The following is a 25,032-nucleotide window of genomic DNA, read 5'->3' on the forward strand; positions in this document are numbered from 1 at the left end:
ATGCATTTCCTCACTTCCTCTGTGAAATCATATCTTCAGCCTGTGCACGGCTGTGCCACGGGTCAGACCGCATCATCATCCATGGGCTAAGGTAACTAATTCTTAGTAATTGCACACTGCTTTGGTGATGAGACTTCAAAGATTAAGTGTTCAGACGAGGAACACGACCTGGGATGGCTCTGCTAAGCCCCACCTATGTGGCACCTGGCAGTGTGACACCAAAGGCGAGGCTTCAGAGGCCTAAGAGGCTCCTCCTTACCTGAAGAAATCCTACATCCCTACTCCGGTTTGTCCTGATGTTTAAACAGATCCTCAGAAACATATGCTGTGTATGACCGTGCTGCCTCTTAAAGCATGTGACTTTGGGAGCTGAGGAGATGGCACAGTTGGTAAATTGCTTGCCTTGGAACCAATGCGGCCTGAGATTGGTCACCAGAGCACACATCAAAAAGTCAGAGAGTCACAAATGCTTGTGATTCTACTACTGATGGACTCCCTGGGCTTACTGGGCAGCCAAGCCGGCCTGTGGGAACCGTTACAGGCTAATAAGCGGCCCTCTTTCAAGCCACAAGGTAGACAGCTCCTTAGGAATTACACCCAGGTTGTCTCTGTGCCCACACACATGACACGTCAGTCAAACGATTTCCACCGTGAGGCACCTTAGGGAGCCTCTGCCAGCCAACAGCTACTGTTTGATTCCTCGGTGTAGCTCACTGGTAAAACCTGTGTTCATCATGTGCCAAGGTCCATCACCAAGCACATAAACAGATAAGTAAAAGTCGGACTTATACTATGCCATTATCACCCCATTGTGACAGAAAAAGGACAAATGAGACGGGAACATGGCAGGCACCCGTGTAGAGCCATGTACACGACACAGAGCATGTGCACACACAACCCTAGGCACCCCACTTGTGCTTCTGTGCTGAAACAGGTCACGACCAACCCTGTAGCTATTTCTGACATTTTGCTTTTTGATAACTCGCCAGAGGTTTGTAAAAGAACTTACATGACTCTGTGAAGAGTAGAAAAGCAAATGGAGAGGAAGAGGCCGTAATCGCACGGTTGGGACTTTGACCTTTGCGTGCTCACAGCTCTTCTGCCTACTTTTTCTTCCTTCTTGGTAAAAACCCACTGAGAGATTGCCTCCCCAAGTCCCGCCTCTGGCTCTGCCTCCACATGCCTGGGTCCAACTACAGACCCTCTGAGGAACCCCGCACCCAACCCCGCTGTGCCTTGCCCTGCTGTGCCCTTACTCCTTGCCCAGTATTCCATGAGTTTGCACTTGCCTTCAGACCTGGAGACTGGCTGAGTGGCCCCACTGCCCTGTCATTCTTTGCTGGGACAGCAGGGAACGTGCCACTGCCCTGTGCACTGTGTCCTGTGTTTACAGTCCTTCAAGGACTTGATGTGAACGGCCCATGGTCCTAAAGGCACAGCTCACAAACCTTGCTCTGTTCTGCAGGGTGAGGTAAGAGGAAAACCAGGGTGTGAAGACTACAATGATGGGTACCTCCTAGGGAAGGAGCATTGAGTCTCCAGAATGACAGGTCAGTGTTTCCTAGCAACATCTCCAGATGAAAGGGGCTGAAGGAGCTGGCATTAAACACTCCGGGCCTCAATTTACTTGTCCGAAATGGAAGGACAATGATGGAAAGCTTCCTGCTTGGTGGACACACCTACGAAATAGGCCTGAAGATATGTTTTCAAAGGTGCAGTCTTGGGATGAACAGCTGTTGAATCTGCTGTGATTTGGGCTTGGTTCCCCTCTCCCTGTCCCGAGAGTCTTTGTATGAGAGGTTAAGTTTCCACTGTCAAGGTGGTAGTGGTAGGGGAGCAGCACATAGCATTTATGGCTGAGGGCACTGCCTCTGTAATATTTCATTTGTATTTTAATAAATAAAGCTTGTCTGAATATCAGACTGTAAAACAGCCACACTGACCAGCCTTACAGACCAGGCAGCAATGACACACACCTTTAATCCCAGTAGCCACACTAATTGCCACAGAAACTGAGTGGTAGTGGTGGACACCTTTAATCCCAGCCCTAGCCTAAAGAAGAATATAAAATGGGAGGAGACAGCTCTCAGACACAGTCTCATTCTGAAGATTCCTGGAGGCAGGATCATCATTTTGGACTGAGGTACAGGTAAGAGCCTGTGACTTACTGTTTTTGGCTTTCTGACCTTAAGGCTGAACCTTAATAAAAAACCTCTGGGTTTTTATTAATCGTGCTACACTTGTGGGGGAGACTGATGAAGTTCACGCAGACCTCTCTGGAGTGACCCAAGAAAAGCCTAACCCTTCCTGTTTCCCTCTAGCTTTCTTCTGCCTCTGAGTCTCCTCCCTTTCTCCCTCCCTCTGTCCTTCCCTCCCTCTCTCCCTCACACACATGTGCCTATCACTACTGTCTGCTGTTATACATGCAGCCAGCAAGGGCCTCACCAGAACTTAGATGGTGCCCTGAGCCTCCAGATCTCTGTGGCTGACTCATAAGTAACTTGGATTGAAAATTATCAACACAGTTCCGCATGAAGCAGGCATAGGGTGGCCCATACTCCAACATCGCTCTCTGAGAGGTAAGCCCAGGGACAGGTCACAAGGAGAATCTGACCCAGGAGCCAGTTTGCCTCTTCCAGAGAGAGAAGGCACGTTGTCTCCATTTCTTCATTTTATAAATATGAGTTGGAATGTGAATGACTAGATGAGGGAATTAATGATGCATTTAAGGTGGATAGTGCTATGAGAAATACCGTGACCCAAAACAACTTGATGAAGGAAGGGTTTACTCGACAGTTTATAGTCAGGAGCTCATGGAGGAACCGGGGGCAGGAACTAAAGCAAAGACCATAGAGGGACACTGCTTACTGGCTTGCTCTCCATGGCTTACGAGACTCTTTCTTATACCACACTGGATCACCTTCCCAGGGATGGTAATACCCAGAGTGAGCTGAGCCCTCCTACACCAATCACTAACCAAGAAAATGCCCCACAGACTTGCCTAGAGGCCAAATTGATGAAGGCATTTCCCAGCTGCGGTTCCCTCTTCCCAATGACCCGAGCTTGTGCCAAGTTGACAAAAATCTAACCAGGACAAGTGACAGAATGCAAACGGAGAAGGCACAACTATAAATTCTAGATCCCTTAACATAGTTATCATGAAGGACCCATACAGGACAGCCATCACTGAGTGTCTGGCTGCACTTCCCAAGTGTCTTTAAAGTCAATGAGAGTTATATGGTACACTATCCACACAGAATAATTTCCCCCATTCCCAAATGACTATTCCATCCATCAAATTACATCCTAAAATGTTATTTGATGGCAGTCTTTTTAACCACATCTGTTTCCATATTTTATCAATGTCTAACACTTACATAGTCTTTGACCTGACTACCTAAGTAACCATATTTTATATTCTGTAAAGGCAAAATCATTTTCTAACAACTACCTTCACGTTTGATAATAAAAACTTAAGTACTGATAGGAAACAAGCCACAGGACCATCCTCACTGCTCTCTGAATAAATATAAGAAAAGCTATTTATGTTTTACTGTTCATCCTGAACATCGAGGCAGCATGGACCTGTGGTCTGGGCGTGAATTCAAGAATAGATTTTCCACTAAGAACAGAGAACACAAATGGAACATTTACTACTCTTGCAGAAGACCCAGGTTCAGTTCCCAGCACTGACATGGTAGCTCACAACCATCTGTATCTCCAGTTTCTTGGGCTCTGAAACCCTCTTCTGGCCTCCATGGGCACTGGACACCCAGAGTAAACATACATGCATGCAGGCAAAACACTTATATGTAAAGTAAAAATAATAAATAAATAACTTAAAGACAGAGGTTTTATTCAGCTCACAACGAATTCGAGGTTGCAGTCTCTCCTGGGGAAACCACAATGACAGGAGGGATAAGTATCTAATTACATTTGCAGTCGGGAACTGAGGGGACGAGCTACTATGTCTAGCGGGAGCCTAAATTTTCCACTAACAGATCTCAGGACCCGTCCTATGGAATGTTGCCACCCATGGTGGGCTGGGTCTTACTACATCAATCAAGGCCACGGAGACAATCACCCACAGGCATACCCAGTGTAGCTAATCTCTCACTGAGACACTCTTCCTGGGTGATTGTGCATGGGATCAAGTTGACAATGGAAAGTAACCAGCAACGTGATCGTGGCGGGTTACTTCCAGGAAGGGTTGCATCCTCTCCTCACTGTCGTGTATAGATATGCACTTGGTTTCAGCGAGATCCTCAGAGGGCTCTGTCTCTGTGGCTGTGATGGAAAAGAAAACGTGGCCGGGCGTGTGTAGGAAGCCCTGCTGACAAAACACTTAAAGGCACATTAGTGCCCAGGATTCGCGACAGAAGTGTCTTGTATAGGGCCTCTTAGGAGGATATCTGGTGCTGGCAGCCAGCCTCTCCAGAATGTGGGGTTTTGTTTCATTTGAGTGCTACTCTGTAGTGCGCTGTTTTCCTCCAAGACACTGTGGCTCTGTAAACACTGCAATCTGGTGCTCAGATGATGGAGGTGGGTCTTGTATTTATCTATTGCTTTCATTGGTTAATTAATAAAGAAAACTGCTTGGCCTTTAATAGGACAGAAAATTAGGTAGGCGGAGTAGACAGAACAGAATGCTGGGAAAAGAAGCCAAGTCAGTCAGTTGCCATGATTCTCCCACCTGACACAGACGCAGGTTAGGATCTTACAGGTAAGCTACCACCTTGTGGTGGTACACAGATTATTAGAAAAGGGTTAGATCAATATGTAAGAGCTAGCCAATAAGAGGCTGGAACTAATGGACCAAGCAGTGTTTAAAAGAATACAGTTTCCATGTAATTATTCCGGGTAAAGCTAGCTGGGTGGCTGGACACAGTCCCACCGCCAAATATTGTTTATAAATATTCTTTTACATTTAAAGGGGATACGATATAGATATGAATAATTTCCATTGGTAAAGATTTTAAGGTCAATTTTGTTATATGTATATGTATTTCTGATATTGATTGTGTGTAGTTCATTTAAAAATGTAACGTATATAGGTTGTTAATGGGTAATCATCAATAATAGTCAAGCTTGTAGTCATGTTAGTTAGATTTTCAAGATGTGCATAGATATATTTTAGATAGGCATTCTTCATATCTTTCAAAGACTGCAGAATATGGCATTTAAAATATTTTAATAACTTAGGGTTTTTCATGACAATGAGACACGTCTGCTCCTGGCAGCACCAATATACTTCAAGAGGAAGATGGGCATCGAAGAGGCTCCTTATGGAGTTTGATAGCCATTTGGGCAAGAAACTGCTCTTGCCTGGACTGTTGCATAAACTGGACACAGAGAACCTGAAGAGAGAGGACTGCTGAACTTGCCTAAAGATGAGATGATCTTTTGGGGTTCCTGATTCATGAAAGAGTCTGCGAGACATTCTGCAGGACACAGCAGAAAGTGACTGAACTGTCTTTGAATTTTCCTGCTTCATGGAAAAGTCTTCTGGATACTATGGGCCTGTAGGCTGAAGATGGATGCTCCAACGGTACAAAAGAACTTTGGGTGACTATCCAGGCAGCGAGATGTCTCTGTCATTTCTAGAGTTTGAAGTTTCTTATTTCTTGTTTACTTAGGTAATATTATATCCTTCTGGAGTCTTTGATGGAGTTAAAGAATGGATAGATAGTTATAGTTTTCCTTAGTTATGATAAGAGGTAAAATAGATATAAATATTGTAATTGTAATTCTTACTTTTGTTATATGTAATTTTACTATGTTAAAGTTAAAGCCTTTCTTTTTTGTTTAAACAGAAAAAGGGGAAATGATGGAGGTGGGTCTTGCATTTATCTGTTGCTTTCATTGGTTAAATAATAAAGAAAACTGCTTGGCCCTGATAAAACAAAAAATTAGGTAGGCGGAGTAGACAAAACAGAATGCTGGAAAAAAAGAAGGCAAGTCAGTGAGTCGCCGTGATTCTCCCACTCCAGACAGACGCAAGTTAAGATCTTCCCTGGTAAGCCAGCTCGTGGTGCTACATTTAACTGGTCAGTGTGTTAGCTCTACCTCACTCTCCTTCCAGATCTACCCAGAATCTGACCATGTCTCGAGATTGCTACTGCAAACATTTCCCAGTAGAGTTGTTCTGCTCCTGCTGACTGAACAGTGGGCTAAGGCAAAGGCTGGGGAGGGGCTGCCAGAACCCAAGCCTGAGCAAGCAAAGACACACTCCTCATGTTTAACTTAAGAAGCTGGACATGGCCCGGTCCCTGGGATGGTTAGTTTCAATTGCCAGCTTCAAACAACAGAGAGTCACCTGGAAAGAGATTATCAAGGTCAGATTAGCCCATGGCAGGGCTATGGGAGCCTGTGTAACTGACGTGAGATGGCCCAGTATGAAGGTGGGGGACACAGTACCCAGACTGTATGAGAATGGGAAAGCCAGCTGAACAGGGAGCATGAACACCCTGATGGCATTCTGCCCCTGACTGTAGATGTGATGCGACCCGCTGCTTCAGCCGCTGCTGCTGTGACCCCTCCACAGCGATGGACTGCAACCTGGAAGCATAAGCTAAAATAAACCATTTCTCCCCCAATTTGCTTATTGTTGGAATAATTTATAACAGAAATGGAACTAGGGCAGTCCGCATACCCCATCCAACATCATCTTCTCCAGTGCCCCTCAGCCCCCTGGCAGTTTCTCTCACCTCCATCAGGGCTTTTGCATATGGTCAGCCCCCTGCCGAAGGGCTACTCCACACCTGACACAGGTTTGCCTCCTCATCCCAAATCACCACATCCATGACGGTTCACAGTTCATCCTCAGCGTTTCCACCATGGATGAACACCCCAGCCCACCCCCAGTAGAATAGAGGCTCACAGAGGGCAAGAATCTTCACCCCGTAATCTCCATGTGTTTCAGAGCTCTCCTTACATTGTGGGCATTCAAAAATCCATTTGTGAATGAATGCATACTGTGCAGTTAATATAATATTAACACAACAAAATAAAAAATAACATTTGCTTATTTTAAAAGTCCAGAGTTAGCTATATCTTGGGGTAGTACATTCAGACCCTGTAGCTCCTAGCATCCTTTCAGACACACCCAGGTAGCCAGCCAGACTCATCCACTCCAGAGAGCAGGCAGGCCTAGGATGGAAGCCACCTCCCTGCTGTGGAATGATAAGGCCTGGTCAGTGCCGCAGAGCCTGCTCATGGCCCTGTGCCTCTTGTCTAGATAACTCTTCTGCTACATCATGCCTGCTGGGACGCCTCTGATCTCCTTTCTTCCCCCTCATGAAGCCTCTCTTTACCTCTTCCGTGTCTCTCTCGCCATCATTAAGTGATTATTTCTTCCTTATTATTCCAATTTTGAGCATTCCTAACCCTAATCTGTAGGCATTTCTAATGTAACTACATCTAAAGTGACCGTCCCTGTTTGACTATGCAGGAGGGGGTAGCTTAAGAGAAGCCATGCTTTTCTGCTGTTATTTTATTTGGCTAAATACCTAGCAGAGAAGTCAACCCACTGGGGATCCCCCATAAACACCCACAAAAGAGCCAAACAGCAAGGAAGGAATTATGCAAAGATAATTCAGCACTGTCCCAATGGAGATACCAAATATCTTGACTGAGGTCACTGAATATCATCATAAAAATCTGACGGTTTTTTATCCCATAATAGGGGAGAATATCTTCCCTACCTAGGTCTCATGGAGTGGGACTTCAGCTAGAAACTAGAGTACAAACACCTTTGTTTGTTACTAATGCACAGGTCATAGATTTTGCAACACATTCTAAATTCCAAAGTTGATTCATTAAACATGGAATAGCTTGACTGAAGGTGAGGCGTGTCTGATATAACCATGTGTCTACTGATTTATGGCATTCAAACAGAACACTGGTAAGAGTTCTGTTGCCTGGAACGAACATTGAAATCTAGCCAATGCACTCACCAGGTTAGAGACACAGACATGTAACACACATCACTGTGTATGGAGATGAAAATTACACATTTATTACACCCTAATGCACAGATTACCAGAGCACTTCCAAGAAAACGTTTATTAAAGGGTTTTAAAAAGCAGTAAACACAGGAAGTCGGTGCACACATTCTTGAGTCTGCCCACTTGGGTTTTAATTAAAGCTCTACCATTTAGCATTCTCCTGTTTCAGTTCCTACAGAAGTGATTTATAGATGATTAGGTTAAACAGTGATGAGAATTATATGAACCAAAGAATATAAAAGAGTTAGAACAATGTACACACCTTGTAGTTGTTCATTGACTTCTGTCTGGTGGCAACATTTGTGAGTCTAACACTCAGCAGGGTTTTCCTGTGTGTTTCTGTAGTGACAACACACTAATTGAACCGCCACAGAAGCAGATACCTTCTCTGTTCTCAAATCCCAGCCCAGGAAAGACATTTGTCATGACACTTTGTGTCCAGCGCCTCCGCCAATCTTGTTGAAAAGCTGGCTGATTGACTGAACGCATCATTACGGAATTAACGGGAATCATACAGATGCACGTGTATCTAGCACAGAAGCACTGGAGGCTGCCATCTGCCTTGCTGTTCCTCCATCTCCCTCATCCCATCCTCATCAACACAGCCTGAAGTCAGGTGTCTGGTAATAATCTAGGGACCAGGACAGTTTCATTGTATCGAACACTGTTCCTTCTCACAAACAGCAGGATATACTGCTACCCACTTCCATTCTTTCTGCCTCCCACACTGCAGGAAGATAAAGCTCCCTGGATAGCAGAGCCTTCTAGTATGGATGCCAGACTGCACCCTGCAGACTGGACCCCCTCCCCCCTGCCATGATGTCAGCAGGCCAAGCACCTGGACTTGCCCTGTCCAATTTCCCAATCCACAATGCTGTGATGTTACTGTCCAGTAGACCCACTCACAGGGCTTTAAGGGGTAAAGTCATTGGGAAGTAAGGATGGGGAGATGCCAGGTACTGGAGCTGTAGGGATAGGATGCTATTCTCATAAATGATCATAGGATCATTTACCCTTAGCTTGATACTTGAAGTCTGAACATTGGATTTTTGTATTAAAAATATACATATTCAAGGGGAAAATGTACTGAAATACATTAAGTTACAAAGATAAGAAATGATGATAAATAATAGGCAACCTCTATACCAAAAAATGATGGAACGCAAAATTGTTTTTAGAATTGTTTAAAGAGCAATGACACACAATCAGCTGTGCTTAGTCATAAGGCTAAAATGGATGGAGCTTGCAGAACAGAAATGAGAAAAGTAGGTCATATTTTGAGCTCTGTCTACTCAAAAGAAAAACAATGTGTAAAAAACTAAGCTGTATTCGCCACTAGACTGCCCCATTTGCAGGTTATCTTGAGAGTTCTGGGTAGAGTCAGACAGTGAGATCATTCTCAAATCCACACTGAGCTTCCTCCAACAACCTGCACGATTCTTTTCCTTTCCCTGCCCAAAACCAGTCACACGTGGCACCAGCTATGAAGGTGAAGTTACCTGAATCAACAGCTATGGCCCAACAAATGGATGAGGAGGGGAAATAAGCACTACAAACAAGCCCAGTGCTTTCCCTGCCCCTCACTACTGCAGGAGGGAGATCCTTGGTGCTCATCACTTACTGGGTGGCAAGTCTCTCACCCACCATTCCAAGAGATCATTTGGGGCTTAAAGGGAAAGGTTGCTTATTCCTGAAGATGCTTTGGTAAGGGGCTCACACAGATCCTATCTGAACCCAGAGTGGAGGCTTCAAGCCGCACTCCCATAGGCCTCCACTGACACAACCAGGCACTGTGCTTCTAAAAGCAAAATAAGTGGGGCTGCTTTAAAGACTTGCAGTACCTCAGGGGCGGGGTTAGGTGGCACCAAGGAAGAATGAAAGGAGGATGAGCTTGCCTAAGCTCAGGGACAGGGGTAGCCAAGACAAAGGATTACTGAGTTGACTGTTCGAATGTCTGCTGATGTAGCACATGACACCATTATCCACCATTATCTAAAAGTAACAGAGAACTCGATGTGCGAGTGTATGAAGAATGTTCTTAGAACTTAAGAGTGTGGCAGTTTAAAATTGAAACAAAAACAAACAAAATCTTAAGTTAAATGGGAGAGAGGCAGCAGTGCCTGATGGTAGCAGATCCCAACGGGGTTCAGGATCAGATGACACCAGAACTGACAACTGTCAGTTGTGTGTGGACAAGGCTACATCTCCTTCCCAGGCAGAGAAGAATGGGTAGTCATCGTGAGAAGAAACTGGGGCAAAGGTCCTACAAAAACACGGGATTATATCCAATAATAAAATCTCTCAATCTATTATCCCAACTCATTCAAGTGATATAAAAACCCAGACACAAAATGAGGAAAAACACACTCAAATGATGACTCAGAGATCACTTTCAGTCCAATTTGAATCAAACCAAGCAAGAAAAAGCAAGCTGTCTAGGAAAATAAATGTGTACCTGATGAGAACATTTCCCACAGCCAGCAAATCCCCTTGTAAGAGGATCTGAAGGGTTCCTGTCACCTAAGACCCCTGTTTTACGCCAAAGAAACCTACAGCCAAAATGTGGCCATGTCTGAGAAACATAACTCAGTCACACATCATTGGGGGGGAGGGGTCAACTTAAAATATGCTTCACTGTAAGGATGGTACCCGGCTGTTTTAGATTAACACTGCTGCACTTCTTCATAAACTTCCCTTTTCTGTGCAGTAGTGAGCTGATCTTAGCTGGGATTCAAAGAAGAAACAAGCATTTAATGAAGCTATACTCCAAGGAGCCTAGAGAATTGGGGGACAGCTTGTTCACAGTGTAGAAGGTCCATCTCAAGAGTGTAACTCCACAGGCCAGTCTCCGTAAGAGGTGAGGGCCACGGCCCAGGTTAACAGCTCTACCGCTTTCTCAAACCAATACTTCTCTGTGGGCAACGGCCTTCATAATCACGAGTAAGTCCCTGTCAGCTCTAAGACAAGGAAAAGAACAACGAAGAAGGAAGAGGTAGAAAAGAGTAGGAAGGGAGAGGGCAAGTAGGAGAAGTAAGAGATAAGAAAGCAGGGGCAGCAGAAGAAATGAAGACATCAGGCAAGGCGGTCCATGCTCTCAGGGACCATGAGGTCCACCCTGGTGCTCTAGTCTTTTCTTCCCTTTAGGGAGAAATGGAGCCCAGCTCGTCTGGGGTCCTTACCTGGATGAGCTCGTCCAGTTCGGTGGAGTTGACACAGGCATGCTGGGTTATGAAGGTCTGTTTCTGGATCACGATGGTGGTCCTCTGGGAAATCTCCTGAGGCTGCTCCAGCGCCTTGAACACAGTGGCTCCAATGATCAGGTAGAGGACAACCACCAGGAAAATCGTGGAGACCGTCTTCCATTTCATAACATTAATGGCCGTGTCACTCTCCACGCGGGAAGCAAGCACGGTGGGTTTGGCGGAGAAGGAGAGCCTCGGTTTGGAGTTCTGAGCGGCAGACTTGGGATCCAGCAAGTCAGGGGCCGCCACTGACAACAACAGAGAATTTGGGTTAGGCTAGAGGAGTCTGGATGCAAGGGGCTAGCTGCTTCTTTAGGGGTCAGCCGGGGCTGGCAGACCCAGGCACTCTCCTAATGGAAACTGAGGAACCTCACCCAGCAGCCTTTTCTAAACACTTCCAGACCATTTATAGGTTCATAGGAGGGGGCAGGGCTTCTGCTCTCTGCTGCCATTGGAGTGCCAGGTGGATGGAAAAAAACACGGGTCAGACCAAGAAGTTAAAATAAAAGAATGCCTGAGGGGGTTCCTCATTAATTCCAAGATTTGTTTCTGCCCGTGATTATGTATATGTCAGTGAAGATGTCCTGAGCCCCCAAGGGCTGATGGTACTAAACAGGATCTCTGATCATGAGAAAGGCTCATGGCTCACTCCTGCACATCAGACCTTTATGCTGTAAGCAATCAGAGTAAAGAATGCTCGCTACTTGGGTTTTCAGAATCCTTACAGCGAGGGGATGGTGATCAGTACGGTTCAAGACAGCTTCCTATAAGTATGCTGGGAACGCACCACTTAGCCCATCTTCCAAAGTGAACACACTGGGAAATACTCTGCCATCGTTGGTATGTTTAAAACACAAAAGTTATTGATAACTCTTGAGCCACGACAGCCAAGACTGAACAAAGTTCCTCTACGGCTCCAGCAAAAGCAAGAAGCAAGAAACTCAGCACGTTGGCTCACGCCCTAGACCCACCATGCTCTGCCCAAGGCTAATTGCCCCATTAGAGCTCCCAGATACTGTGAGGTGACTTCAAGTCCATCTATTATTTATCCAAGCTCTTCAAAATCATCATTAATGGGTTTCATTTTAGGAAATACAAAAGCTACTCGATGGTCACTTGTGGATGAGAAAAATAAGCCATCCACCACCGAACATTTGATTGGAGAGGGAAGAGTGAACTAATATGGCTTAACAGAATGGTCAAAAAAATGGAGGCTTAAACACCAACACGAATGCCTTATAAAAGTGAGCCAGATTGCTGCCATGTGTATAATACAGGTTTCATAAAAATGATAACATAATCTACAATTTACTTTTCAATGCGCAAATAAAAATCCCTATGGAATTGCACCCTACAGCTTCTGAAATTACTCTAGGATACTAATTACTTTAGGATTCGTAAAGAGCAGCAGTTTACACGCAGCTACCTAGCCTGCCTTCTCTAACCCTGTGTGTAAATGTAGGCTATCACAGCGTGAGATCCTAAAGTAAGTACATCTCCAGTTGCCCATCAAAAAGACACAAAAACAAAGCTATCCTTTGCACTAGACGAAGAGGGGGGGCTGGGAAATGAAGGCAGACGACGGCGGGATCGCCTCAAGCAGCCAAGCTCTCGGGAAGTTCTGACTTTGAAGAGATGAAATCAGAGCAGGCATGGGATAGAGCACCCCCCCAACACTGGCAGCAGCTCTTCATGGGGACTCCAGAGGGTCCTCACCAGCTTCCTAAGCGAGGTTCAGCCCTCCACCTACAAGTGTGAGTGCCTCCTTCGCCACCCAGGCACCTGTTCTGAATAAAGTCACCCACTGGAAAGTACCTTTCCTATGTTGGTAAGGGTGATGCCACTCAAAAGAAGCCCTTCAGCAGGTGTTAACTGTTTGGATTTTTACAATCTGATAGAAGTGTGCTTGCTGCAGTCCAAGATCACTACAGTCCAAGACCACTATCACCTGTAGCGGCTCCAGCCCTCCCCACCCTGACTCTGTCACTCAGAATATGCCTGAAAAAAAAATCTAAAATTGAGCTATCTTTTGACTTAAAAAACAGAACACAACAGAGAGATACTGCACCACCTCTTTAACTGGAAAGTCCTGTCCCTACCCCCACCCCAGGGCACTGATTTTCTCCCTAGAGCAGCTTTCTGATTGAGAGAATTAGAAACCACCACCATTTACCCAGCTCCAGCCTGAAATACCACCAAGATATTGTCATGATACACCGAGAGAGAGAGAGAGAGAGAGAGAGAGAGAGAGAGAGAGAGAGAGAGAGAGAGAGAGAGAGAGCGCACAGATATGGTAATATTAGGTATTTCTCTCCCCCCACCTTTCTCTCGTGTATGTGTGTCTCTGTGTGTGTGTGTGTCTGTGTGTGTGTGTCTGTGTGTGTCTGTGTGTATGTATTAGGCTGATAAATTTCCTGAAGGAGTTTAATTCTTTTAAGCTGTGGCCTTATATTTAATTAGCAGAAATATATAATGCACAATTGGCAGACTGAATGGACAGAAGCTGGTAGATTACAAAATAAATATTTAAAACAAGCAGAAAGCAAAACGCACCCTTTCCTCTCCAGCTAGGTAGGCACTGTGGAGTTCCTCGCCTCCACCTTTTGGTGATAGTGGAGAGGACAAGAAGCTGGCAGTTCACACACCCTCAACACCATCACTACCTCTCCCCTCCCCCAGCGTTCTCCTCAGCGCACTCCTGGTCTGGAGTCCTCACCCGGTGTGTACACCTCTTGCGCTGGCCTCTAGTGCAGCACCCCCCCCCCCCCCGCAAACAGCAGCAGAAGCGAGCTTTTTATTTTATGTCCCCCAGCACCACTGCGTGTCCTCCATGCCATGGGCAACAAGTGTGATTAAGGCCACCGTGCAACCTGCCTGCGGGTTACTCTCCAGGGCTGACCCTCCTTTCTAGAAACTGTCTTAAGATGCGCCAAATCTACACCCAAGGGAGGCAAACGCAAAAACCCTAGGCACCGGCTGAAGAGCAGAAGACGGGCCAGGAGAGGATCCGGGCTGGGGTTGAGCGCCAAGCCCGGATCACATCCAACCCACGGAATGGAAAGGAAAATGAGGAGCCACGGAACCTGCGCCTCCCTCCCCGGAGAGCACACGGCCGGGGTGGGTGCCCGGGGGTCTCACCTCCTGCGGTATAGCCGGGTCTCTCCCGCGAGGCACTGGCAAGCATGAGGCATGCAGCATTCAAATTTTTTTTTTTTAACACAGACGTGATGCTTTTTTTCTTTCTCTCTCTCTTTTTCTTTTCTTTTCTTTCTTTTCTTTTTCTTTTCTTTCTTTCTTTTTTTTTTTTTTTTTACCAACACGCCATTGTACTCACTCCTTATTCCAAGATGGGCTGCGCGCTCCGAGCTGCACGGGCAGGCATTTTCCCCGGCTTTGTTTTACAAGGTGGGGAGAGCAGTGCTGGAGACGGGAGGGGTGTGGGGGGGAGCGTGAGAAGAAACGAAATCGCGGGAAGGAGGGGACACCAGCGGCGGCAGACTGGGCAGAGGGCGAGGCCGAGGCCAAGTTGGGATCGGACGCGGCCGCCCCCGCGCGCGTTGGGTCACCCAGACTGCGCGGCCGCCTGGGGTCCCGCGCGGGCCCTGGGTGCGCTCGGCCGGTGGCTCCGCACTGCCCCTGGGCTCGGCGCGGGGGTGATCACTGCAGCCCGCGCGGTCGAGCGCCCGGGTGTCTTTGTGCCGCGGACCCGCGCAGCCCCTCTCCGCATGTCTTTGTGCGGCGCCCCGCCTGGCCCGAGCCCCGCCAGGCGCCCGCAAGGGGGGGTGTGGCCCGGGGTGGCCCGCTCGGCCTCGCAGCTCCACTCTCCCCTCGCCTAGCTGCTCTTCCCTCCTTTCTGAACTCCCTCCTCCTGCCCCTGAGGTGTCCCCGCCCGGGCTCGCCTCCCCGCACCCCCCTCCCAGCCCTAGGCGTCGACCCAGCTGCCAATACGTCCTCCCCGTGGCGCCCTCGGCCCGCCTCCCGCCCGCGAGCAACAAGAGCCTCACCTGCACCCATCACCCAGCGTCCCACTGCCACCTCCTGCTCTAGCTGTCATGCATGCGTCTTCCACAGGACTCCAAGCCATGCCTTCCCGAGTCTGGGTGTCGCAAGAGACCCCAGATTCCCTACAGGTGAGTATCTTCCTCACTAGCGCCCCTCCAACCAGGGTGGCACAGATACACCGTCCAGCCGATGCCCTGTGAGCCTCCGAGTGACAGCAGCATGAAGAAGCGGGGTCTTTGGGGCTACACTGGGGAGGAGATAAAGGAATAGTCACTGAGCTCTCGGGGCTACTTGATTTGGGCCTGGGATTCCTGAATCAGAAAGGAACTGGAAGCCGGAGCCAAAGGAGAATGGAGGAAAACGGACTGCTTTCTCTGGGACAACCCGCTACCCCACCCCCACCCCAAGCCTGGGACCAAGGATACTGAATGCTGTGGTTGTGGGCAGATGTTGCGGGCGGAAAGACAGCCGCCCTCGGGCTGAACTTGCTCACTGCCCCCCTCCCCAAAACCCATAGAAACCCCAAACTGGTAGGCAGCAATTCTGCCCAGCCTCCCAGAGTGCAGAGCCTGAGCTGTTGAACTCTTGGTGACAGGATTAATTTGAAAGAGAACTGGCCAAGGAAGGGATAGAGACTGGATGCTGTCTCGGCTCTCTGTGGAAGAATCTCAGTTCTTTAAAACTGCCCTCCCGGAAGGTACTCCACTGTGCCATCAGGAACCCCAAGCTGACCACTTTTTTCTGCTCTCATCACTATGCTTCCCAAAGTCAGTGTTTCCCCAGGTACATGTGGGAAGTCACCGACCCAGGGGTAGCTGTAACATGAACCCCATAAACCATTTACAAGACGCTCTCCAATATCAACGTTTTTTGTTTTATTTTTTTTATTCCAGAATAATCCCCGCACCTGTTCCCTCCATTGTAATAAAGAGTCCATCTTGCTCCAAGTTAAGCACCTTTTTCTTTACTTCTGATCTCAAAAGTAGCAGAAGTCATTAAAAAAAAAAAAAGTGAGTCTGATCCTACCAGCAAACTTGGACCTTTTTGGAACTTCTGGGTTCATGCTGTTGCTTCGCATGACCACAGGCCTTTCTGGGTCCCGTGGCCCTCTCTCGAGGTTTCTCCCAGCACCTTCCCTCCTCACACTTCACAGGAGTTCTGTACACCTGTGTGCAAAAGTGCTTGCACGAACGGGTGTGTGTGTCATTTTAGGGGCTTGGTTCACACAGTTCCAGAATCTTGCAAATCCCTCTGGAATCCCAGAGCAGCTCCAGCACAGCGGAAGCTTGAGCCACAATTTCATCTCCTCCAGGAAGTCTCTTCTGTTCCTGCATGGGTGACACCCACCTACACGTCTAGCGTAATCTGGAGCTAACTCCACGGATAAACCGTCTTCACAGCGGCCCTTAGATTCCAGATTAGCGTTCAGTAAGAACTTCCACCCTGGATGAGGCTTCCAGAGAGTCCTAGTCTGGTGGCTCACCCTTTGTCTGAACTGGTCAGCTTCGCCCTTGTCTCAGCGCTACCTTGTGGGCTCCGGGAGGGCTGACCATGTCCCCTAACACACAGGACTAGCGAGAGACAGGTGCTGAGTTCAGGACTGCTGACACAGACATTTTCATTCTCCTGGTCTTCCTTCAAGCATGCAGAGCAAGGATACCCAACTCATACAGGGAATGGGGCAAACTCTCCAACTTGAAATCATTTTTCCGTGCACAGCCATTTTGCTGCCCACGATAAATGGCCCCAGGCAAGCCTTTCTTTCACTCCATTTCTCCCTCCTCCCTTCCATTCTTTACCTTCCCTAATTTGTTCCAAACCCTGGGTATCCTCTTCCCCCGCTGGGTCTATCCATGCCTTGCCTCGACTGGTCTCTGTCAAATAAGTGCGTGCTGGCTACACTGCGGCATTGCCGCCCCTGTGCGCATGCTTCCAGGGCTCCGTTCTCCCCCACTTGCAGGCTTTAAGGCGCACCACCAATCCCAATGGATTCCGTTCTCCCTGCCAGTTCATCAGCATCCTCTATGTGCAGGGCGCATTGTTTGATGTGTGTGGTGGGGATAGGGGGGTGGGGGGCGGGAGAGCTGGCTCAGTAGCTAAGAGAATTTGCTGTTTTAGAACAGGACCCAAGTTCAGATCCCAGCACCTACATGGTGACTCACAACCATCTGTAACTCCAGTTCCAAGACTCCCAAGGCCCTCTTCTGACCTCCAGGGGTACTACACAAACCCGGCGCACATAAATACATGTAAGCAAACATACTCATGACACTCTCTGAAAACAAGAAAGAAAATCAAAAAGGGAAGATTCTAAACCATATCAGTGAGATTTAATCCAACAAGCTAAAAGCTAATCTCTACAAATAATCAGAAGGGACCACAAAAGCACCCAAGGCCCAGGCTGACTCTAGCCTCCTTCCCACAGCAGCCCCTCACTCCCTCCTGCAGCATCCCTACCCCTTAAGCGACTTCGTATGACAAAAACATGCATAAGAGTGTTTGAAATAAGAGGAAGAATACCAGATTGTGTGTCACTGAAACTAGAGAAACAAGGAAACGGGTTGGATTGTCCTATTAACAATGTGCACACCTTACTCTGTGCACACCAACCTCATCAGAAGTGTAATGGAAGGGTGAGAATTGCTTTCCTCATGTAGCAGGGATTTTAAATGCACAAGAAAACCCCAAATACGTGGTGGAAAGATTGGACTCCCACCAAGCCTCCTTCTGGCCCTTTCAGAATATTTACAGTAGTTCCTGCTTGCAACCTGAATTCAGAACTTCATTCTCGTGTTAATTTTCCTCTTTTGATGTTGGCCTACTTGAGATGCCCTAGTGGGGAAAAAAATAAGAAATGAGCATGCTTCTGTTTTTCATTATTTCGAGCACATCAAAAGAATTCTGTGAGCATCCTACCTCCACGGCTTCCGAATTGTGCACATCTTTCTGATGGTCAGTTTCCTGATCTATAAAACAGGGAGCGTTCACTGCATTCACAAGAGAAGGGTGGAAGAGCCGGGGTGAGATGCCATTCATAGTGCCACCTTCACCTTCCTATGACGGAATACTTGAGGTGACTAACCTAGACAGAGAAAAACCTTCTATTGTCCTATATTCTGAAGTTCCAAACAGTGCCACCAACAGGGAACCAAGTGTTCAGATACTCAAGCCTAGGGGGCATTTCTCCCATTCAAAACAGAACCCATCTGTGTCTCCTCCCTGATAGCTGTCATGACTTGATGGTTCGACACAGGCCTTTGCCCATGCAGCTGTTTGCCTTCGCTGGGTACCACCGTTTCTGTGAGTTCTGACCATGGTTCTGCAAAGGAGAAATCAATGCAGCATCTCCTCTGAGATTGTCACAGGCAAACAGATGTTATGAAGAGTGACTCCCTGAAGACACATTCTACTGCGTTCAGAAAGCAAACCTTCTGATGTCCCCATTCATGGCCTTCCCTCCCCTTATATCTTCTAGTGTCTGCGAATGAATGAACACACCATGAAACCTGCCCAAGGCTATAAGCTAGGTTTATGTAAGACTGAACGTTAACTCTCCATACCTCAGGCCACATTTCCTCCAGAAGATAATCCTAAAATACTGACTTTCTATTAGATTCAAAATTTGGTACGGTGCTCAAAATTTTTCTACATTTCCTGAAATATGAACCAGGTACTTTGACTCCCTGTGTGCTCTATCACTATGTCCCCTTGGTCACTTCTCCCAAGGACCTTTCACCAATGGCTTCCTGCCCACTAAGAATCAATCCCTTTCCACGTCGCAACAGCTCAAAACTTTAGAACGTAAAATGTGGTGGCGTTGAAACCCCTCACACCCTTTTCTTTTCTGGTGCCTTTAGAATCCAGGCCGCAGTGTGAAAGGTGGCCCAAGGGCCACCTTCTTTGCTTTAACATAATGAAAGAGGAGGAAGAGGAGGAAGGGGAAGAGGGAGGAGGGAGAAGGAAGGAACAGAGCCGGGGAGGGTGGAGATGGGGAAGAGGAGAGGAGGGAACAGATGGAGAGAAGGAATAGCAGACAACCTGTAGCAAAGGTTGACCATGAGCCAGGTGTATTGGAGACCCTTCATTTGTAATCTGATCCTTGTAAGGACCGTGAGACAAGCAACATGGTTCTTAGCCTGAGAGAAGTCGTCTAACTTCCCCTGGATAACGTGGACCAGTGAGCGCGCTGTGTACTACAGAGGTCCTGCACCAAGAGCTTCGGTTTCCCTGTGTTGTTCAGACACCAGCTGGGTTCTAGTTGTTCAAATGCTTCTTACCACTTCTCCCCTAGAGCCCTCCTGTCTGCCAGTTCTTCCAGCCTGGACTGTGCCTGCTCCCTTTCTTACCAGAATGCAACTTACGTTCACCCACCAGACCTCAGCTAAAACAGCCCTCTTCAAAAAGGGCCACTACTCCCCAAGCAAGTTCAGCCCACTGCCCCTAGCACAGGCTCTTACACAGTCTGCCCAACCATCCTTACAGCTTCACTGCCTTTAAATATTTATTCAGACTGTCTTTTGTTCCTAATGGAGCGAAACGTGGGTGGTTAAAAACAATATAAATGTGTGGTCTGCATTCTGCAGGCCAGAGGTCAGAAATCAAGGTGTCCCAAGGCCGTGCTCCCTCACAACTCCCCAGGGCCAGTTCTGTTGAATGCCATCTCCTTCTGTTGGCTGGAAATCCACCATGTTTCTTGGCCTGGTGACAGCCCTCCCATGACCTGGGCACTGTATCCTTGTCTGTTTCCCTAGCATGTGTGCCCTCTGAGAGATCAATTTCCATAACCACACTTTTCCTTTCTAGAGGAGACCGGGAGAATCGCCCAGGCCACTCTCGGGATCTCTTCTTCATTACTTCTGTGAAGACCCTATTTTCCAGTAAGCTCACATTCCAAGGTGCTGGATTAAGATTTGATTTATTTTTCCCAAAGAAATGTTTGTGGGGAAAATACAGTTCAGCCTCTAACGGTGCCTGTAAGACCCCGACAAATCCAACGAGACCTTAGTATCCTGTCCCTCTGCACAACAGCTAACGTGTATAAGTAAAACAACCAAAAAGTCAATGTCTATTCCGTGACTCAAAGCCCAGAAGTGGTGTGACTGAGAGCTCAGCCATCAACCCGGGTCCGAATCTCAAAGCCTACAGCATCCGAGGTGGCGTTTGCGTGGAACATGTGTATCAGAAATCAAGGAAATATTTCAGACAGCTTCAATTGCTTCCTGCCAGAAGGGAAACTGACACAGTGTCTAAAGCCAGATTTTCAAATTATTTTAGAAGACATTTTTTTAATTTTTCAAATTGGGTAAAATCAGATGAAAAATTGCTGACAACAAAAACGCATCCGAAGATTAAGCCACCTGACCACGGCATCTGTGTCAGCACAGCCTCAGATGCCCTGGGAGGGACAGCGGTAATAAAATGTGATTTGTCCACTGAGTTATAGTCTGTGTTGAAGTGTCTCATTTTGATTGCTCGCACACAGGCTGGTTCTAAGAAGGCTCTCCCTTCCCTGGTATAAAACTGAAGGATTGTCAAGAAAAAACCTTCAAAGTAAGTAATACTTGACCACAATGTTTGGAAAAACCAACATTAAGTTCAAAAATTCCTAATAAACACAGATAGGCTGTGACCCTGTACCCCACAGCCAGCCCATCCTGATGTCACCGCACATATAGTCCTGACTGACTCCTTCGCCACTGTTACCTGCCTGGTTAGGTCATGAGGTCAGGAGCCTTCTCTGACTGTGACAGGAGGCCACAATAAGTCACCTTAAAAAGAGATACAGTTTAATGACAGTATGAGGAGGTTTCCACCTATTACAGACCAGGGGGCTCTTTCACTTTGGGTTAGTGAGAGTGCAATATAGTATCAACATATGCAGACCTCACAGCGGGAGTCAGAGAACAAAACCAGGCATGACCTTTGCATTCCTGAAAAGATGGCCCCCTAAGGACAGGAGACCTCCCATGAAGGTTCTACTAGCTCCAACGAGCAGGGAGAGCCAGGCTTTCATCCATGAGCATGATGGGGTGGGGCTGATATAAATAGCTATTAATCTAACTTTAAACTCCCAGATCCAAACACTAGCAGTCCTCATCTATGGGACCATCTTCTAGCCCATCAGTTTCCCCTTCTTGAAGCTCCACCTACTGAGCTGAGTTAACAGAAGCATCAAGTCACGGAAACCACGTGCCTGAGCGTTCGTCGGGGCCAATGCCGTGAACCAACTTACTCATTCTGCAGATTCCCGCACTCATCTCCCGGCTGGGCAAGGCCAAGATTTCCCCTAGACACTGTCGCTGCTTGACTGATGAAATTGCTTCCTTTGTAGTTTTTTTTTTTTTTCCGAGTTCCTGTTTAATCTCTGTGCACGTCCACTGCCCTGATGTTTGTGCGGTAGCTGTGCTCCAGCTCTCGGCATCCCCTTCGGCGGTTACCCTGGAATGGTCTTGTGTTGGTTCTACAGTCGGGAGGGAAATGGTATCTGAAGTGACAAAGGCTTCCTGATACAGAGGGCACTCTGACCTTTCTTAAGTAACCACTCAAAATGTAAAGCTTCTCATTGGTCCAAAACACAGTTTGCCTCCGTGGGACAATGGGCATGATTTGGTAATGAGTAGGCAAGAGTGTTGATTCTGGGTAGGCACAGGCTTCTCTCGGTTCCAGTGAGAATCACAAGCCCTGTCAACACCACACTCAAACTAACACAGCTAATTATACAAATTTGCTTATGGAGTGTCAGAACACCCATTGAAAAACTACTTGGACCAGCACGGCAATTTCTGTATTACAAAATCCCAGACGCACGATGGAAGTAAGAGCCAACTCTGATGAGGAAGGTTTAGTTTGACCCCCCACGTTTCTGTGGCATATACTTCGTCATACATTAGGAGATGGAAAACCGTTTCAAAACTTTAAGTTAGATTATAATTGTTTAGATTTCTTAAGACATCTGACTCATCACACATTTTGAATAAACTTTTCTGTGAACTTATCAATGAGTTCTTCTCTGGTGAACTTGATTATGTTTATTATATGCTGATACACACTTATGGGATATTCTGCCTTGTGTGCACTCCTCTTTATGTCTGCCGTTCTCTGCTCAAATAAATGCTAATGGGCCAGCTAAGGGCCAGTACCTCACCTGAGTTCATTTTCTAAGCACACCTAATAGATATTTGAATGTTTGGTATTTTTATTATTTTATTTGTATTTTCCTACATATATGTCTGTGTACTGCATGCATGTGGTATCCAGAGGCCAGAAAGACCCCCTGAAACTGAAATTATGGGTGAACTGTTATGTGGGTGCTGGGAATTGAACCTGGGTCTTCTACAAGATCAGTCACTGCTTTTAACCACAAGCCGTCTCTCCAGCCCTGTGTTTCACTTGTGGAAGGAATGATAGCACCATCACGACCCCCAACACACACAGAAATCGGTTCTTATAATGTTTAAATGATGCCTTCCATCATGACCATGTTTATCATCAACGAACATTCAATTTGTTTCTTTTGAGACATGAGGAGTCTATGTGTATCTTCCATGTTCTTCATTCTCACAAGGGCTTGTGATAACAGATTAGCGAGAGCCAGCACAGCCCACTGGGTGAAGATGGTAAAATGTCTAGATTTCGGTCCCAGCCCAAACAATCATCACCTGTGGCTTAGTGTTCTCATCTGAGAAAGGAAGGTGAAAGTTTTATCTTCTCCACTGTGTTAATGTGACCCCAGAGAGGAAGGACTTGAAAATGTGTTTTCCATAGTGACTGAAATGCCGCAAGCTGGGTAAACGCTAACCACTCCTGCTGTCGTCATTGGCAGTCATGGTCGAAGAGAGAAAGTAGACTTCTGAGATAGGAAGGGGAAAGAGAAAGGAAGAGGCTACTTGTGTTCCAGAACTCTCCAGAAAACACTCAGAAATTTCCTTAGGAACCAAATGAATATTTTGAGCTAGAATGTAAACGGTTCAAAGGAGGAAGGGAAGTTTTTAAATACTCCGTGGTACAAAGTTCTTAGCAGGAGACAACCAAGGGCTGAGTGGGTGGCACCCAGTACTGTCAGAAAGGGCAAGAGTGTGTGCAGGGGGCTCCCAGACACAGACATCACTGACCTAGAATGGCCACCCCACCATCTGCCACGCACTTAGGCTAATTTCTCTTTGCTGTGTCACCCAGGGAATGAGCTGCAGCTCTCTGAGATGCCCCTTACCTTGCGTTCAGCTTGTCTTCAGTCCCCCCAGCCACTGTGGTCACTTAACGTCCCCTGACTTGGACAGATGGTCTCGTTTTCTTCCTATTAAAGTTGTCCTCTGGACACAGGTAAAAATCTTTTCCGCAAGTGGGATTTTAATTAGAATAAAAATTTTCTAACTATAGTCTGCTGGTTGCTAGGAGAACCAATGTATGTGGAAACATACAAATGCAATAAGGGCCCTGGAGTGGGTGTGGGCTCCGGGCCAGCAGGTGCACCACGCCTCAGGGGCTGTGACTCAGGCAGTGTGTTGGTTCCCCCTGCACAGGCTCACAAGGAACCCCTCCTGCCCCTACCACCACAGAACCACACCAGGATCATCTTCATTAATACACAGTTGTCAAATATTTACCAAACTATTTTTAACAATTGGTAGAAATCTGTTAGCCACTAAGGGTAGCTATGAATACAATTTCATGATCTTTTCCTTTTTCTTCCTGTTTTTGTATATTTACTCCCCACAGTGGAATGCTAAATTTCGTGGTGGTTTTTCTTTGAATAAAAATTGGGTGGAATAAAAAGAGATTTGTTTGGCGTTTTCCATTGATATTTTCTCAGGAAGCGGTGCCAAAGCTGCATTGCTCAGATTCCAAACTGACTCCTAATATTCTTGGTAATGAACTGTCCTGTTTTTGTTTTTGATCTTTTTTGACTGGAGTCACGGTTGTCACTTTTGGATGTGTCATTATATTCTGATCATGTACTGATTGCATGTCAGATAGCATTGGTCTTAACAGCAGCTATCTTTCCTGGTCTCTTTGAACCTGAATGTTGTATTCGGAGTTGAGAAGCTGTCTGAGACAGTGCTCTGTTGCTGTGAAGAGACACCATAAGCACACCAACTATTACAAAAGACAGCATTTACTTGGGGCTGGCTGGCTTACAGTTTCAAAAGTCTGATCCATTATCATCATCGTGGGGAGTATGGGAGCATGCAGGCAGACGTGATGCTGGAGAAGCAGCTGAGAGTTCCACATCTGGATCCACAGGCAGCAGGAGGTGAAAGTCACTGGGCCTGGTGTTGGCTTTTGAAACCTCAAAGCCCACCCCCAGTGACACCTTTCTTCCTCTAAGACCTCGCCTCCTAATCTTTCTCAAGGAGTGCAACTCCCTGATGACTAAGAATTCAAATATATGAGCCTATGGGGCCATTCTTTTTCAAACCACCACAAAAGGCCTTGACTATATCCCATAGCAGATTTTAAGCATCAGATAAAAATATAACCATTGTTTCTTTTACATAAGATGATAGCAAATGTTTCAGGCATTGGATGATAAACTCATAAAGTTAGACAGTCACCACGGTAACATTGAACACCCTAAGTTTCCATGAAATACCTATAATGAAACCCAAAGATGGATTTGAAAGAGACCATAAGAGAAATGCCAACCAAAGTGTGCATTTTTTTATTCAAATAAATTGCACAGGACATCAGCTAGTTGTATTTTGGAAGACTGTCTTTAAGAATTATTTTCTTTGCAGTTAGTTGAAAGACTAAATATAAAAGTAAATTTTAAAATGGGGGGTTAG

At 46.7% G+C, this 25,032-nt stretch overlaps 1 protein-coding gene across 5 annotated transcripts in view; it reads right to left on the reverse strand.

Moving 5' to 3' along the window:
• The window catches only part of Kcnk2 (potassium two pore domain channel subfamily K member 2), a 192,238-nt gene that overhangs the window by 118,621 nt on the left and 48,585 nt on the right, over positions 1-25,032 (reverse strand). The window contains exons 1-2 of one of the 5 annotated variants that reach the window (XM_057770542.1): positions 15,253-15,334; positions 11,186-11,496 (exon numbers count right to left, since the gene is read on the reverse strand). In XM_057770542.1, the coding sequence (XP_057626525.1) occupies positions 11,186-11,496; positions 15,253-15,262 (321 nt within the window). In that variant the 5' untranslated portion in view covers positions 15,263-15,334. Of the gene's footprint in view, positions 1-11,185; positions 11,497-14,386; positions 15,097-15,252; positions 15,335-25,032 lie in introns of those variants that run through there. The other 4 variants (XM_057770543.1, XM_057770539.1, XM_057770541.1 and 1 more) reach the window with 4 other exon arrangements.

This window comes from Chionomys nivalis, chromosome 5 (genome assembly GCF_950005125.1).
Source record: "Chionomys nivalis chromosome 5, mChiNiv1.1, whole genome shotgun sequence".
NCBI lineage: Eukaryota > Metazoa > Chordata > Mammalia > Rodentia > Cricetidae > Chionomys > Chionomys nivalis.